General features: G+C 34.0%; 1 protein-coding gene across 1 annotated transcript in view; it reads left to right on the forward strand.

The window, feature by feature from the left end:
* The window catches only part of Hlc (putative ATP-dependent RNA helicase DDX56), a 35,731-nt gene that overhangs the window by 17,626 nt on the left and 937 nt on the right, over positions 1 to 17,168 (forward strand). The window contains exons 2-5 of the mRNA XM_018549096.1: positions 9,066 to 9,509; positions 9,608 to 9,867; positions 11,119 to 11,311; positions 16,709 to 17,013. Of these exons, the coding sequence (XP_018404598.1) occupies positions 9,066 to 9,509; positions 9,608 to 9,867; positions 11,119 to 11,311; positions 16,709 to 17,013 (1,202 nt within the window). The remainder of the gene's footprint in view (positions 1 to 9,065; positions 9,510 to 9,607; positions 9,868 to 11,118; positions 11,312 to 16,708; positions 17,014 to 17,168) is intronic.

Genomic DNA, 17,168 nt, shown 5'->3' on the forward strand with positions numbered 1-17,168 from the left:
AATAAATATTATAAATATTATAAATAAAACATTTTTTTATAAATAAAAAATAAAAAGGACAAATAAATAGAATAAAAATTAAAAAAAAAACAATTGTAATGCTGACATTAAGGTATTACTTAAAGACAGTCTCAACCCTGTTAAACGCAAAGAGCAATTGTTTTTAAACTCATGTGCATGTACAGAAATGCTATCAGGTCTAACAGCGACCCATGCCGGGCGACTAGGCCGAGCGTGATGACGCGCCGCACAGTGGGGAAAATCAAGAATTTACTGTTCAAAAATCGCTACGAACCGTAATTCTTAACCGATCAAGATTATTTTTTTTTTTAAATTAATTGTAAATAAATGCTAAAGAAAACTGTGGAGTTAGATTTTTAAAAAGGGTCCCTTGAAATGTGCAATATTAATAATTATCTGGAAATTACTGTTAACCACAGGGGTTGAATTATTTGAATTAAAGTTATTATTGCACTAAATTACATTACATGAGGATTTTCGAACTCAGTTACTCACAGTTACTACTATTTCAATAAATTTTTCGTTTCAGGATCAATATTTTTAATTTTTTTTATGCATAGTCTCCTATAAAAATTTATGACTGGATCTGAAGAAGTTAGGAGCATAATATGAATAAGTTTTATAATATAAATTTATAAAATAAATAAATATATTATAATATATAATAAAATGTGAGTCTTTTTTTTATCCATGGTATTACATGCCCGTTACAGTTCATAAAATACTTTTACATGAGAGTGATGTTATTCGACATTTTCATCTTGTGATTAGACAGTTATTAGAGGAAGCTGCAGATGCTCGGAATAAAGATTTTAAACGTTTCCGTCTTTACAATAATACAAGAAAATGTTCCGCTTTATTAGCAAACGAAGATATTATACACAAGCTCCTAATTCTTCCGATCCAGTCATAAATTTTCATAGGAGACTATAGATTAAAAAAATTAAAAATATTGATCCTAAAGCCGAAAATTTATTAAAATAGTAGTAACTGTGAGTAACTGAGTCCGAAAACCCTCATGTAATGTAATTTAGTGCAATAATAACTTTAATTCAAATAATTCAACTCTTGGTTAACAGTAATTTCCAGATAATTATTAATATTGCATATTTCAAGAGACCCTTTTTAAAAATCTAACTCCACAGTTTTCTTTAGCATTTATTTACGATTAATTTAAAAAAAAAATGATCTCGATCGGTTAAAAATTACGGTCCGTAGCGATTTTTGAACAGTAAATTCTTGATTTTCCCCACTGTGCGCCGGTAGGGTAACGGAGCGACATTGCCTCACTTTCCTAGCTCTTACTCCCAAACGAATGCGTATTCCATTAAGTCCTTTTAAAGTAACAAAGTAGAGATCTGTGGCTACATTTTGAGCTATATTAAAAGAAAATTGAGACTGGCTTTTTAGGCGCGCCGCCATTTTGAAAACTTCAAAACTGACAAACATCGTCGTAAACCGGTCTGATTGAAGAGTATTCTTACGTGAAAGAGCGTTCAATTTTCTATAAGAAAACGTCTACATTTCATTTTCAAACTTGCCTTTCATGCCCACTAATGACAAGCGAAAAGAGCGCTGCGACGAGAAAGCTCAAAAATTAACGTCTCTACAGTTCGGCAACCAGTTAGCTTCTTCTTCTTCTTCTTAATTTAGTTGACCCAGGTTCCGTTATGATACTGGATTAACGTGGCCAGTCATACCCAAAAAGATATATATGAGAGTCAACGTACAGTTAAAGTCGGCAACACTTTCAAAAATTGATGATGCAATGACCGCGAGAATGGCGTTGCTCGACCAGTCTCCGGGCGCCTGCGTCTATGGCGTCGTCAAATAACGCGCGTCATGAGAGCCCAGGTCGTCAAAAGATGCAAAATGACGAGCAATCGAGACGAGCTCAACCGCGGACAGGTATCTGTATGATATAATGCACAGTCAAAGTCGGCAACACTTTCAAAAATATACAATGAAGAGCACCCGAACCGAAATGCGTCCGTAACGGTCGGATGGTTCGGCGGTACTTGCAACCAGTTAGCCTATAGGTATATTATTCGGCATAGAATCTTTATTCATCAAACTGTTGAAGTTCAAGCAATATGAACGAAATCCATGATACTTCGCAAAATGGGTGGCCCACTTGGCATGGAATGCCTCATATATATATATATATAAAACAGAGATGATTTAACAATATAAATAAGAAAAAGGGCAAAGAGCCAAATATGTTTAACGTACGTATAATTTAAAAAAACAAACTGTATACATATAAAATTTCCAGACGTTTCGATTCCGATCGGGTCATTTTCAATGTATAAAAGTAAAATTTAAATATAATTAAAAAAGTACAATAAATATAAAACATTCTTCGGTTAAATAATACAAAAATTACAAACAATCTTCATTCAAACTGCATAATTAAGGTACAAAAGATGTAGAAAACTGATGTCATAAGAGTAAAAAAGATCCTAATAAAAATACAAAATAAAACTTGACGGAGTCATAAAAATTATTTTAAAAGTATATGAATTTATGTACCTTGTCAAAATTGGTAGAAAAAGAATTAAAATATCCATGAATAAAATTCTTCTGTGTCACAATACAAATAATAATCAAAATTGAATAAGATACTCTGCAGCTATGAGAAAAGAGTGCTGATCTTTGTGATGACAATTGGAATAATGCCGTTAGGATAAAAAGTCAAAGAAGGAAAAAGAGGAAAACAAGGATAGACAAATTCAAGAAGAAGAAAGAGAATGTATCATATTGGTGTACATATCGGGCAAAGACTCTGTGTCATTTTGTTTGTTTATGCCGTGTGTCTGTTTTTTAATATATACCATCTCCGATATCAGTCTTTTATTATAAGAAGGCTCAATATCTAAAATTTTGATGTTATCCCATTTAAAATTATGATTATATTTCAATCTATGATCAGTTACTACAGAAGGGGATTTTGAACTTTTATTAATATCAGAGACATGCTCATGTAATCTAGTTTTTAATTGCCTCTTTGTCCCACGTAACTGGCATCACAATTTTCACAAGAAATTTTATATACAACATTTTGATTGTGTATATGATCTAACTTGTCTTTACCTCTTTTAATGTAATTTTTAAGTGTATTTGGAATAGTATAAGCCATCTTACATTGGAACATATTTGCAATAGGTATAAACTTCTCAGAAACATTATTAACATAAGGAATAGTGAAAAATTTTTTTGGAATATTATTATTAGTATTAGTATTTATATTGTTAATATGAAATTTAATTCTATTATTAATTGTAGCAAATATAAACTTTAGGGGATATCCGTTTTGTAAAAATATATTGATAGCCTCTATCATATTATTATGTTGAAAAGTTGGATGACACAATCGTAATATCTTGTCGACAACATCATAAACTACACCTCTAAGGATGGTTTGAATGGAAATTGAGGTATCTACCAGAAAAAGTAGCTTTTTGATAGTAATCAAAAATCAGAGATGATTTAATATTTCTACTATAATTGTATGCACACAATATAATTTAATTTCAGAGAAATTTTTATTTGCGACGATACATATTTAAAATTAAAAAATTTATATGAGTTATCAGATTTTTGCCAAAAGTTTACCACTAGTGGGATTCTGCCTGCACAGTGTTGGATCCTTGGATCTAGTTATGGTATAAAGACAAGGGTATGCTCGTTTCGTGTCAAACCACTGTGCATTCCCACTTTGCCGTATTTTGTCCAAGCTTACGTCATACTTGTGTAGAGTCGAGATGAATCGGATATGATCGGTAGCGTATTCGGCTGCGATTATACCATGGCTCTAATGAGAGAGAACACAAAGTTGTTTTTCGGTTGTATGAGAAATTAGCAATGTTCATTTTCGAATTTTTTTTACAATGACGTAACGTGAAGAGTTATCTGAGCATAATTCTTGAACGCACCCATGCTCGCGAGCGTTGCAAACGTTAAATGAAACGTGTCTACAGTCACTGTTTAAATTTTCCGCTCAGTGTGACGTACGCTTGCACAAAGTTCCTGATTGGCTCTTTCTAAAATATGCGCAAGAGCATACCTTTGTTGTCACCTTTGTCTTTATATGTCATTATATATCATGGATCTAGTGTTCTTGGATCATGACAGTGTCGCACTGGTGTTGCATTGAGAAAGGTTAGGGGCTCCGCAGAATAAAAGGAACAGGGAACAGAGAACAGAGAATAAGAATTTCAACCTATCAGAAATCATACACTGTGGAATAAACAGTGAGTATTCCATAGTACATGATTTCTGATAGGTTGAAATTCATATTCTCTGTTCTCTGTTCCTTTTATTCTGCGGAGCCTCTTAGTACTGGCGCGGTCTAGTGTTGCACGTGGTTTAGTGCAACACGAATTCAGTGTTAGTATTGGCGCGGCCTAGTGTTGCGCTCGTACAGTTTAGTGCAATACGAATTCAGTGTAGTGTAAGGGTTGAATTATACTGGCCGTAATCTGTTAACTTATGCCGTAATCTAAAAATTGACCAATTATAATCGATTATTCCCCTCTCATTCGACTGTGATTGGTCAATTTTTACAGATTACGGCATAAGTTAACAGATTACGGCCAGTATAAATCAACCTTAAGTCGACTGAATTCGCTGTAATTTTTTGAGTACTGAAGTGCAATCACATCTTTCTTATTTTATATTTTTTCACTCTTTTTATGATAAAGAATTAACAAATTCTGTTATTTCCTTTTGTTATTTCATTATTGGACATTCACTTTGCATTAAAGAATAATTTGATTTAGTAACAGTTAATTCACCTTGGGTATGTTCCGAACTTAGCTGGCATTACTGGCGCTGCTGTTACTGAAATAGCTGACTTTTATTGTTTCAAAATTTAAGTTTTTACTGTTTGGTACTGGTTTTCGGAACAAAAAAGCAGTAAAGCAATACGAAAGTTACTTGTATCTTTGCACATAACCTCAGTATTTTCAGAAGAAATCGAACTCCCCCCTCTCTCTCTCTCTTCCTCGAATCGGAGAAACTTTCAAAGAACGTGCAACTTCTGGATCTGTCGAAATATTAAATTAATATTTCAGTTTGTAATTAAATTTATATAAAATGTACACATTTGAGATTATCTTTATATCTAGTTAGTGCAAAAATAAAAAAAATTGTGAAGAAGTCTAAATAACTCATTATCTGACAAGAGTAATAAGAATTTGATAATTATTTGAAAATTCTTTATTTAATAATTGTTCTTGAGGAGTTCTTAAAACAATTCTTTATTATTTCTGTCCTAATTAATGTAATACATATTGCCATTCAAAAAGTAGCTTTTTCAAATTCTTCTGGAGATAAAAGAACTTTGTATACTGTTACCGGTGGTATCTACAATTTCGTACAATGTCAATTTATACGAATTTATAATTTTTTTTCTTTTTATTTCTTACAGCACTTATCAGGAGACACAGTAGTGTCTCGGCACTTCCTCTTCTTCTTCTTAATTAATGGCTCCTGCCTCCTTCTAAAGTATACGGAGGCAATACGGTCAGATCACGTCTAAAAAATTGATTTCTTCTTTGTCTTAAGCAATAGCAGGTGATGCAATGCCCGCGAAAATGGCGTTGCTCGAACGGACACCGGGCGCCTGCGTCTACGGCGTCGTCACATCGCAATAACGCGTGTCAGGAGTCCTAGGCCGGTATTCATAGTCGGTTCTTATTTCAAGACTGTCTTAAGTAATGTCCATGAAGGAAGATATAAGGAGACTCCACTCGGTCTCGCCAGTCTACGAGACATGAACCCATTTTAGGTTTCGAGTTCCGTTTCCGATTCTCGACACTCGCAGCGCTTGTGAATTTAGTAGTGCTGCGCATAATGAGTGCGAGTAAGAGAAATGATCATTTCTCTTACTCGCACTCATCAGAATCGGAAGCTGAACTCGAAACCTAAAATGGGTCCACTTTTATTTTACGGAGTGGAGTCTCCTTATATCTTACTTCCTGGTAATGTCTTAAGATGCTAAAGCGGCCCTCTGATTGGTTCGTAACTCTTCAAGACTGAACTTAAGACGGTCTTGAATATAAGAACTGATTATGAATACCGGCCCTAGTCGTCAAAATAGCGAACAATCGAGATGAGCCCATCCGCGGACATTCCATCATTGAGGTTCAATGCTCACAATCAGTCGAAGTCGGCAACACTTTCAAAAATATAAAATAGAATACACCAGATCCGAAACGCGTCCGTCGCAATCGAGTGGTTCTTCGGAACTCGTGTCTCGGTGCTGAAAAGGACTGCGCGTATTTTAATTTCGCAATACTGCTTTTACTGTCTGTGTCTCACTTCTTGGGATAGAGTAAAAACCATCGACATCTAGGGCTGCGTTCAGATTCCCCACCCAGGTGCACCAAGACACCCAGAAAGCGTTCAGATTCCTTTTGAGTGCCTTCATTGGGCACTTAGGTGGAACGTTCAGATTCCTATTCTATCCACCTGGGAGGGTGGAATGGGTGATAATGGCATATTAAAGACTTCATGTGCGATTCCAGCACGTTTTGACGTGCATCTATTAAAAAATTTAAATTTCAGGTTATGCTTGCTATAAGCAATATCCCTATAAGCGCAAAATATAATAAAAAAAATAAATATAAATATTATATTATATTATAATAAATAATAAATATTAATAAATTATTAATAATATAATAATAATAATAATAATGATATAATAATATTAACAAATTATTAATAATAATTAATCAACTAACCTAAAAAAAAAAAAGGGCAAATTCTATTGGTGATGTGATGATGAATGGTGATGAGTACGTTCAGATTCCTAAAACACTCGGGTACTTTTCGCTAGGTTCCGCCCACTCACTCAGTCACCCAGCGAACACTCACCCAGTGAGGAATCTGAACGCAGCCTAGAATGGACCGCTGATGGTAGTGGTGGGGGTAGAAAAATGAGTAGAGTGAGAGGCAGAAATAATATGATCGTTCTTTCTCTGAAGCCTGATTGGTTGTTGGATTAACAACAATCAATAGTAATCAGTAGTTATCAGTAAACAGAGAAAGAACGATCATATTATTTCTGCCTCTCACTCTACTCGTCTTTCTACCCCCACCACTACCATCAGCGGTCCATTCTAAGCTGCGTTCGAAAACGTCCTCTGCCGGCGCAAGTGAGGTGACTTAGGGATGCGTTGGTGGGGGTAATGGGGAATTTAGAGAACTGTTGGTTTTCGAACGACTACCAAAATATCAAATGTACAAATTCAAAATGGATAGTGTTGAGTTACGTCGAAAACGTTTAATTTCTATAGCTGTAAATATTAGCGACGAGTTCTTAAAGTCTAATTTAAATATAATGAATGATAGCGAGACAGACGAGGAAATATAAGATATTATTTTTTAGACAAAATATCAGCATAGCCACGCATTGCGTGGGCCACGAAAGAAGCTATTGCGTATCATAGATTACGTAGACAGAACCGTTCCAGGCCTAACAGCAAAGCAATTTCGTGAACATTTTCGCATGATTCCTGACACGTATGAGATTTTAGAAGCAAAATTAAGTTTGTTTAACTGTGATTAACTCTTAAATGTGATGAAAAGAAAATTACTACATTTTAAAGAAATAAGAACGCTCTAAACATTCATTTATCAGTGGAAGCAACGTCAATTTTTGAAACTAGTGTCATTAAAAATAAAATTACGAAATAGAAGGACACGTTACTTGTAATGCGTTACTTTATTATAAATAATATGATTTGGCAATGATGTTTTGTGAATTTCTTATATAATAGTAAAACGGTGACACCGTAAGGTTGGAAAAGTCGCTTACTTAAAAAAAGAAAGTGACTCGTAAAGATCGTTAAAAGTAACTGTAAAAATAACGAGCTGATATTAAATAACGAATAATTTTTTTCTGTAAATATATGTGTAATGGTAACGAATTACTTTTCGAAAATGACTTTTTCAACCTTAGCATTTAGTTAATTATTATTAGTCATAAAAAATTGCAACGTTATTAAATACATTATAATAGTTATAAAAAGTAACAATAACAGTGTAACAGCGTTATACTTACATCCATTCCCTGAAAATAATGAGTAAAGAAGAAAAAAAAGCTGATAATTGCAATATATCTACTATTGAGAATTATGAAAATAAAAATGATGTAACTGAAGTGTACATACAGGCATTATAATATTAAGTATAGAGTTTGGTTAGGATACTTTGTAAGTAGCGATATAGGATATTTTGAAAGATTTGTAAAAATAAATACATATATCCACTTTAGCCAACAAAAGCAAGCATCCATTTTGCGTAATTGTTATTTTTTATCTTTAACCTGATCTCTAATAAGTTGATGCCTCGATAAATTAATTTCTATATTGGACGACATCTTTTTCCATTTTCCCGCTTCACGTTTATCCGAGATACTCTCTTTTCCCTACCTTAGCGAGGTAGGGGGAAATAGTCACTCTCGAAGTGGTTCGGGTGTGTTTTCGAACGCAACAATCGAAAGTCCATCGAGGGTATCGAAGTATTTTCGAACGATCCTCGGGAGGATCGAGGCACTCAGGTGATGTTTTCGAACGCGACCTTAGATGTCGATGGTAAAAACAGCCGGAAGTCAGCAATTCCCTAGAATTAATTTATGTAGATTGGATAGTAACTTTTAGTACCTGACAGCACAAGAAATTCTATTTTGGAACGATAAAGCAGTGCTGTTAGTACTGCCAGTAAATTTCGGAACGTACTCCTTGACAATTAAAAATAATATAAAAATTGAATGTATCATATTAAGGAAATAGTACTATCGTAAAACTTATGTAAATACTTATTTGGTATTTTTTTGCATTATCTTGTCAACTACCTTTAGTACTTAAACTTAAGAAATGATGAATTTAAAAGATAAGTTTATAATAATGAATGGCAATATTAAGACATATCAAGCAATTTTTTATAAATTCTTTATAATGTACAAAATATAATAATCTAAAAAATGTATATTAAAAAATGTATATTAAAAAATATATATTAATTAAATTATATAGGCTATTACGAAACTAGGTTGGATAGAACCTACATTAATACAAGACAAAGTAATACCTCTGTTATTGGAAGGAAAAGATCTCTTAATCAAGGCTCGTACCGGTTCGGGCAAAACTGCCGCCTTTGCAATACCATTAATTCAAAAAATATTGGTAAATAAACGGATACAAGAAAAACAAGAGATAAAGGGTCTGATTATTGCACCTAGCAAGGAATTATGCAAACAAATTCATGATGTTATTGTGAGCCTAACGACAAAATGCTGTAGGGAAGTCAGAATAGTTGATCTTAGTTTACAAACGGATTTAAACGCGCAAAAACTTTTATTGAGTAATATGCCAGATATTGTTGTAGTTACACCAGGTCGATTACTACAGCATTTAAAAGCAAAAAATTTGATGCTGAAATACAGTCTTGATACATTAATAATTGATGAAGCTGATTTGGTATGTGTGTACTCATGTCATAGAATTTACAAATATTACAAATTAAATTTAATCAGATTATATCATTTAATACATAATTATAACATTGATTATCACAGCTATTTTCATTTGGATATGAAAAGGACTTAAAAGCTATATTAGCTTATCTACCAACGGCTTATCAAGCAGTTTTGGCGTCTGCTACGTTGTCTGAAGATGTCCAAGTTTTAAAAAAATTAATTCTTCACAATCCTGCAATTTTGAAGTTAGAAGAGCCACCATTAGCTCCTCCTACACAATTGACTCACTATACTTTGGCTGCAGAAGAAAATGATAAAGCTACTATTTTATATGCTTTATTAAAGTTACATTTAATTAGGTATTTTACACATTGATAAGTTTAATAGAGTATATAATATTTTCGGTAATTATGCACTATAGGGAACCCAGCTCCGATGACCTTGAGCTTGACATATGTTGTCAAGGTCATGATTCTGAGCAACTTTGCCTTAATAACTAGGTGGCGGACTCTTATAGTTTTTGAGATATTAAGCGTTGAAATTATTTTTAACAGTAGTGAAACCTACTGGGTAAATGTTTCGCTTTACACAGTCAACCTCAAATGACTTCCGAGTGACCTTGATTTTGACCTTGATCCTCAAGAAAGTCAAGGTCATTGACTATTCCCGTCGCTCGTCCTTCGTTAAAAAGTTATTAACAATCATAGTTCTAAAATATACGTTTCATTTCTGCTATATACGTATGATATCAAGTACTATTCTACACCTTTCTCTGTTCAGAAACGTTAAACTTTCTACGCGATGTTACTTTCACTCCCCTCCCCCCTGTACAGGGGCACAGGACTTCTACGATTATACTGTTGCTATGATAGTACTGTCGGGGCAGACCTCTGTAACGGTGTGGCCGAAGGCCGCCCCCTTGCACCCGCTCGTATGTGTTTGTGTGTGTGTAAAATATCAAGTAATAGACTCATAATCGTTATATAACGAATGGAACACACACATACACACACACACACACACGGGCGGGTGCAAGGGGGCGGCCTTCGGCCACCCCCCTGCACCCACACCGTCACAGAGGTCTGCCCCGACAGTACTATCATAGCAACAGTATAATCGTAGAAGTCCTGTGCCCCTGTGCAGAAGGGGGGGGGGGGTAAAAGTTACTTTACAAATAAAGTAAGTGCTTCCCATTTTCTAGATATTTACCATGGAAGTCGTGTGTCCGTGCACAGGGGGAAGGCCACCCCCTTGCACCCGCCCGTGTGTGTGTGCGTGCGTGCGCGCGTGCGTGCGTGCGTGCGTGCGTGTGTCAATATTTAATAGACTTTATACGTAAAGCTGTCTGTTCTAGGGTTTCCCATTTACCGGAATGACATATATTGTATTATACGAAATTAGACTTTTGATCTAAATATCTCCGAAACTATAAGAGACCGCCGTCTAGTTGTTAAGGCAAAGTTAGTCAGAATCATGACCTTGACAACATATGTCAAGGTCAAGGTCATCGGAGCTGGGTCCCCTATAGTGCATAATTACCATATTTTCTAATAGAAAATGATTTTTACTAATTATTGCAAATATATTATGTGTTTTTGTTTTTTATTCAGGGGCAAATGTATAATCTTTGTACATACTGTAGATAGATGCTATAAGTTGAAGTTGTTCTTAGAGCAGTTTGGTATTCCAACTTGTGTTCTAAATTCTGAATTACCAGCGACTTCAAGATGTAGAGCGGTTTTACAATTTAACAGCGGCACTTATGACATTATAATAGCATCGGACGAGAAAATGTTACAAGAGGTAAAGTATACATCCACATGTAGAGAATTTTTTTCGCAAAATTTGCTATACATTTTACTATATTTAATATTAAACGTGGAACAATTTAGCAACCGATTAAATTACATTATCCTATGAATAAAATTGTTTTAATAGTTTAAATTATTATTTCTAGTTTATATTTGAACATAATCTATTTTCTAAATGACCCCGCAGAATCCTCATAGAAAATGGCTTTCGGTCAAATTTTCTGAAAATATTTGCTATCTGATTGTTCTTGATGTATAGATCAAAAGTGTCAAAGGGCATAAGATCTAAAAAATTATGATTTTTGAGTTATACCAATTCAAAGTTGGCGTTTTTATGCATTTTGCTGATTATATCAAGTGGAATGTGGAGCTTTATACACACATATTATAATTGCGTATATAGTTTTCTACACTTACATACATATATATATAGAGGAAGGTCAGCGATACTACTTTGTTTTTAGACTATATTTTTTAGATAAAAGCAGAAAATAAATCTTTGGAGATATAAATGTAAACTGGAAAGTGTCTTCTATCGATGCTCTATAGCAATTTTTATAATACTGTTAAGAATTTTACAATAATTAACTTTTTTATCAAATAGGCGGAAACGAGCGTCAGACAAAATGGGCCCCAAAACTGACATATGCTTATATGGCCACAGAGCATGCGCATGTGACCGCAGTGCAGGTTATGTTACGATATGTCGTGACTATATGCCGGTTTAGACTATAAACGATTTTATTTTAAAACCGTATTATAAGAAAAATAAGAAACAGGAAAATATAAATAAAATAGTTTTAGAAAACTACAAACATATAAAAGGACTTAATATTATCACTAATGTAGCTATTATTACTTAAACTACGTAATTTATAAAATAACATCATAAGAATTTTGTTTTCACATTTGTAGAATTCGTTTTTAGCTTAAAACGTTTTAAAACGTTTTAAAAAAAATTTTTTATATACGCCACTATGTGTTTTCTTTACACCATTTGATTTATCTCATTATTCTGTTCACAAAAGTATTAAGGTACGATAATCAAAAAGTCAACAGTTTACGAGTTGTTTAACATTTTGTGTCAAAATGTACCAAAATAAAGTATAAAATATCTCGAAAACTATTGGTTTTTTGATATCTCTACCTTAATACTTTTATATGCAAAATAGTTAGAGGAATCACCTTATCTAAAAAAAATTACATAATTCCATTTAAAAAAGTGGAGGTGACCTTCATATCTTTTTAGCGCCTCCACTTAGAAAAAAAACAATGTGACTAAAACGTGTCCCCCTCGATACCGTTCCATTTTTATTTGAAACATTTTTTCGTATTGTCAAAAATAAACGAAATATTCAAGATGTAGGATTTAAGTGGACCACCCGGTATATGAATTATGGGTTTTCACTTCTTTAATTACCTAGACAGATTATGTTTTCATTAGTATTAATGAAGTGCAAAGATTAGTTTACGAGAAATAAGGGGGTGTCACTTTAGGAGACCTATGTCAGTATCGGTGACTTTCCTCTATATATATTGTTTACAATTACATGTATACAAATATAAGATGAGGTATCTAAAATAGACCACTTGAATGACTTACTTGTTGTTTAAGTGGTCCCGAGGAGATTTTGATCATTCTGGAGGCACCAAGAAGACATTATGATTGCCTACACTTTTTCAATGAAATTACATAACTTTTTTTTATATAATATACATGATTTCTTTAACAATTCTGCATATAAAAGTATGACGGTATTAGGTGTACAACTTTGCTTCCACCATTTTTTTCCGAAATTCGAGGCTTTATTGTGAAAAACTGATTATACATTTATGATTCAAAGTATTGTCCATCGCTGGCCACTACTTTCTCCCATCTTTCGGGCAGCGTACGAATCCCGCGTCGAAAAAACTTGTCATCTTTTGAGGCGATCCACGAATTGATCCAATTTTTTACTTCTTTATAAGACCGGAAGTGTTGGTCAGCCAGGTCGTGTGATTGATCGAAACAAGTGATAGTCAGAGGGAGCAACGTCTGGAGAATACGGCGGGTGGGGTAGGTTCCCATTTCAACGTTTCCAAGTATGTCTTGACCATTTTCGCAACATCGGTCAATGTCATGCTGCAAAATCACTTTATTGTGTCTCTCGTTGAATTGCAGCCGTTTGTCTTTCAATGCTCGGCTCAAACGTATTAATTGTAGTCGATAGCGAGCTCCCGTTTCCTTCGGTTTGAGCAGTTTATAATAAACTACCCAGCTGATCCCATCAAATGCAGAGCAGAGGCTTCGAATCACGGATATTCGGCTTTGCCGACGATGTTGATGCATGACTGGGCTTACCCCACGATCTTCTACATTTCGAGTTATCGTAGTGTATCCACTTTTCATTGTCAGTTATGATATGATGCAAAAATCCTTTCCTTTTCTGCCGTTGAAGCAGCTATTCACACGTGAAAAGACGCCGTTCGACGTCTCTCGGCTTCAACTCGTATGGTACCCAATGTCCTTGCTTTTGAATCATTCCTAATAATTTCAAACATTTTGAAACTGTTGTGTGATCAATTTCTAATGATTCTGCAAGTTCAGCTAGCGTCTGACATGAGTCTTCATGCAGTAATGTCTCCAATTCTTCGTCTTCGAACTTTTTTGGTACAACAGAGCGTTCTTTATCTTTAACATTAAAATCATTATTTTTGAAGCGTCATGTTTAACACTATGAAACAAAAAATTTACATTTCGGCGAAATGACTACACTAAATTTCAAGTTTGCTTATCATACTTCTTAATCGATGTGTTCCTATCTTCAACTACACGCACGCAGTTCTGTTAACATTATCTGTTGAAAACAGCGAGAACTTATTCAAGGTCCTAATATAATAGAAGTAATTTTTATTTTTGTTGTAGTTTAAATCCTATTTCCGAGTTTCGAGGGCAATGTAACTTCACGATTCATTTTTGTATGCATTTGCTATAAATGAAATATGTCGACGTTTTGAGAAATAAAAATGGCACACTACTATGCGCACTCATCAAGTCACAAGTGTTTCATTGGGCGTATAAAAAACTTGCACTGTTGGTAAACTCGAACAGTGTTGCTTCAACTCTACGAGTTTCTAGTGCGCACTGAGTGCATCCTAATGAAAAACGCTAATAGACGTTTCAACCTTTGGATTCCCTTCGGTGTATAACATATGATTGATAGAAATCCGTAATGTGTAAAAATAAGGATTCGCCAAGTCGTCAAATTATTGTTAAACTGTTGTCAAACTAAAATCTTCTGTTATCTGTCATATTTTACCGAATACAGAAACCGTGTGTTAGAATTTTTCACTGAAATAACGCGCGCGCGAGTCGAGAGAATAAAATTAATATAGTCAAAATTAAAAATATATAAGTTTCTCTCTCAAATTCGCTAAAAACTTACTTTGAAATTAAGTTAACGATAATCATCTTAAATTACGATGTGAATACAGAAAGTCAATAGTGTATGAGAGGTCAATATGCAATAAGAACATTAAAGTGTGAAAAATATGACTAGTAAATACAAATAAATACATAAAATTTAAAACATTAAACATCAATTTTTTGTGATCAAATCATAATACAAAGAGTTCAACATATCAGTATTATTTTGCAAGTTTAATTCATTTTTTGTCTTTCAATGAAAATCTGAAACATGAATCTGCGATTGGCTTCTAAATATCATCACCTGTCATTTATATGTATATTAATTTTCATTATTTAGAGCTCTTTATTATTTAATCGTTATTGTTTTAAAAATTTATATGTATATTACGTTTTAATAGATATTAGTTGCTATTATTACATTTTGGCACGTTATAACTTTCAGAAATTATTAATTTCTAAATTAACTTGCAGTGTATAGAATTAAAAATTATTAAAATACATTTCTCATTTACTCTTATTTTTTAACTCCATTTTCGGGATCGATGAACGATTTTGCAGTGCTGCGCTTTTTCTATTCTGTGGTTTTTTAATTACGGAAAATTGAACTCCGCGGCAATACCGCGTACTGTTCGCTACTTTAATAGTATTTTAGTCAAATATCGTTATTCAAAACATGCCCATTTCCATCAATGTAGATTAAGGTAATTATGCACTTTAGGGGACCCAGCTCCGATGACTTTGACTTATGTTGTCAAGGTCATGATTCTGAGCAACTTTGCCTTAACAACTAGGCGGCGGTCTCTTATAGTTTCTGAGATATTTAGACCTAAAAGTCTAATTTCGTATAATACAATAATATGTCTTTCCGGTAAACATCTAGAAAATGGGAAACACCTACTTTGTTTGTGAAGTACTAAATGTTGCGAAGTGTATGCGTGGATGCAGTGGGTTCCGCCCCCCCCCTGCGGGGGGCTCCACGACTGTTAAAAATAACCTAACCCAACCCATTTAGTGGTGTGAGGTAGATCTCGCTTCGTGTAGAAAATCGAAGTCCATGCACAACAGTACAGGCATGTGACTTTTCTATGCGAACACACTTCTATGGTTGTACTATTGTGTGTGCACATGAATTTCGATTTTCTACGCGAAGCGATAGCTACCATACACCTGCACTAAATGAGTTGGGTTAGGCTATTTTTAATAGTAGTGGAACCCCCCCCGCAAGGGGGGCGGAACCTACTGTATTCACGCGTACACTTTACAACATGAAGCGACATGGAAGTTGCGAGCTCATTCGCAGAAAAAGGGATGGAATAAGAGTTGCTTCGCACAAATACAGTTTCATTACTGTTAAAAATAACTTCAACGCTTAATATCTCAAAAACTATAAGAGTCCGCCATCTAGTTATTAAGGCAAAGTTGCTCAGAATCATGACTTTGACAACATATGTCAAGGTTAAGGTCATCGGAGCTAGGTCCCCTAAAGTGCATAATTACCTAGATTAATTTTAATCTCGATTCAATTTGCTTTTCGTCTTTTTTTAGTTCTAAAAATTAGAAAAACATTAGCGGAAACGGGCAAATAACCGATCAATTACCATGCTGCATGGTGAAATTATCAAAGACAATTAACAATAAGAGTCAAATTAAAAATAGTATGCTACGTTGTGAAATTTATGTAAGATATTTCATATTTATCACTACTAAGCACACATTTATTTTATTTAAAACAAAGAGTTATAAATTGTTCAACACATTTTTAAATTATTGAACCATACTTTTAGTAAAATTAATTAGACGTATTTTACATATTTTATTGCGGGCAATCAGAGAGAAATACATAAAATTCTTTAAAATCTCATATCCTACAATTATCATGAATTTTAAGATGAATTCTAAAAGAATATTTTCTCTATGTATGTTGTAATAAAATATATTATTTTATTTATATCATTTTGTTTATATATTTATTTTTTTTAGCCACATATGATAAAAGTGAAAAAAAGTAAACGAAAGAAAGACAAGGAATCGGGTGTTGTACGTGGCATCGATTTCCAATTCGTATCCAATGTAATCAACTTTGATTTTTCATTGAATTTAAACTCTTACATACACAGAGCAGGGCGTACTGCCCGTGGAAAGAATCAGGGGACCGTTCTTAGCTTCGTAGCTATTAAGGAAAGACCATTAATGAAAAAAGTAGAACAGGAATTGAAGCACATTTACAATTGTGAGAATCTATTTAAAACTTATGAGTTTAAATTGGAAGAAGTGGAAGGCTTTCGGTATGTATAATCCGATTTTTCTAATTGTTTTGTCACAACACATTACAGATTTTTTCGCACGAGAGAGGGGGGAGGGAAAGGGAGGGAGAGAGAGAGAGAGAGAGAGAGAGAGAGAGAGAGAGAGAGGGGGGGGGAGAGAGAGAGAGAGAAAGAGA

The sequence above is a fragment of the Cyphomyrmex costatus genome, unplaced genomic scaffold, assembly GCF_001594065.2.
Source record: "Cyphomyrmex costatus isolate MS0001 unplaced genomic scaffold, Ccosl1.0 scaffold78, whole genome shotgun sequence".
NCBI classification, from domain to species: Eukaryota; Metazoa; Arthropoda; class Insecta; order Hymenoptera; family Formicidae; genus Cyphomyrmex; species Cyphomyrmex costatus.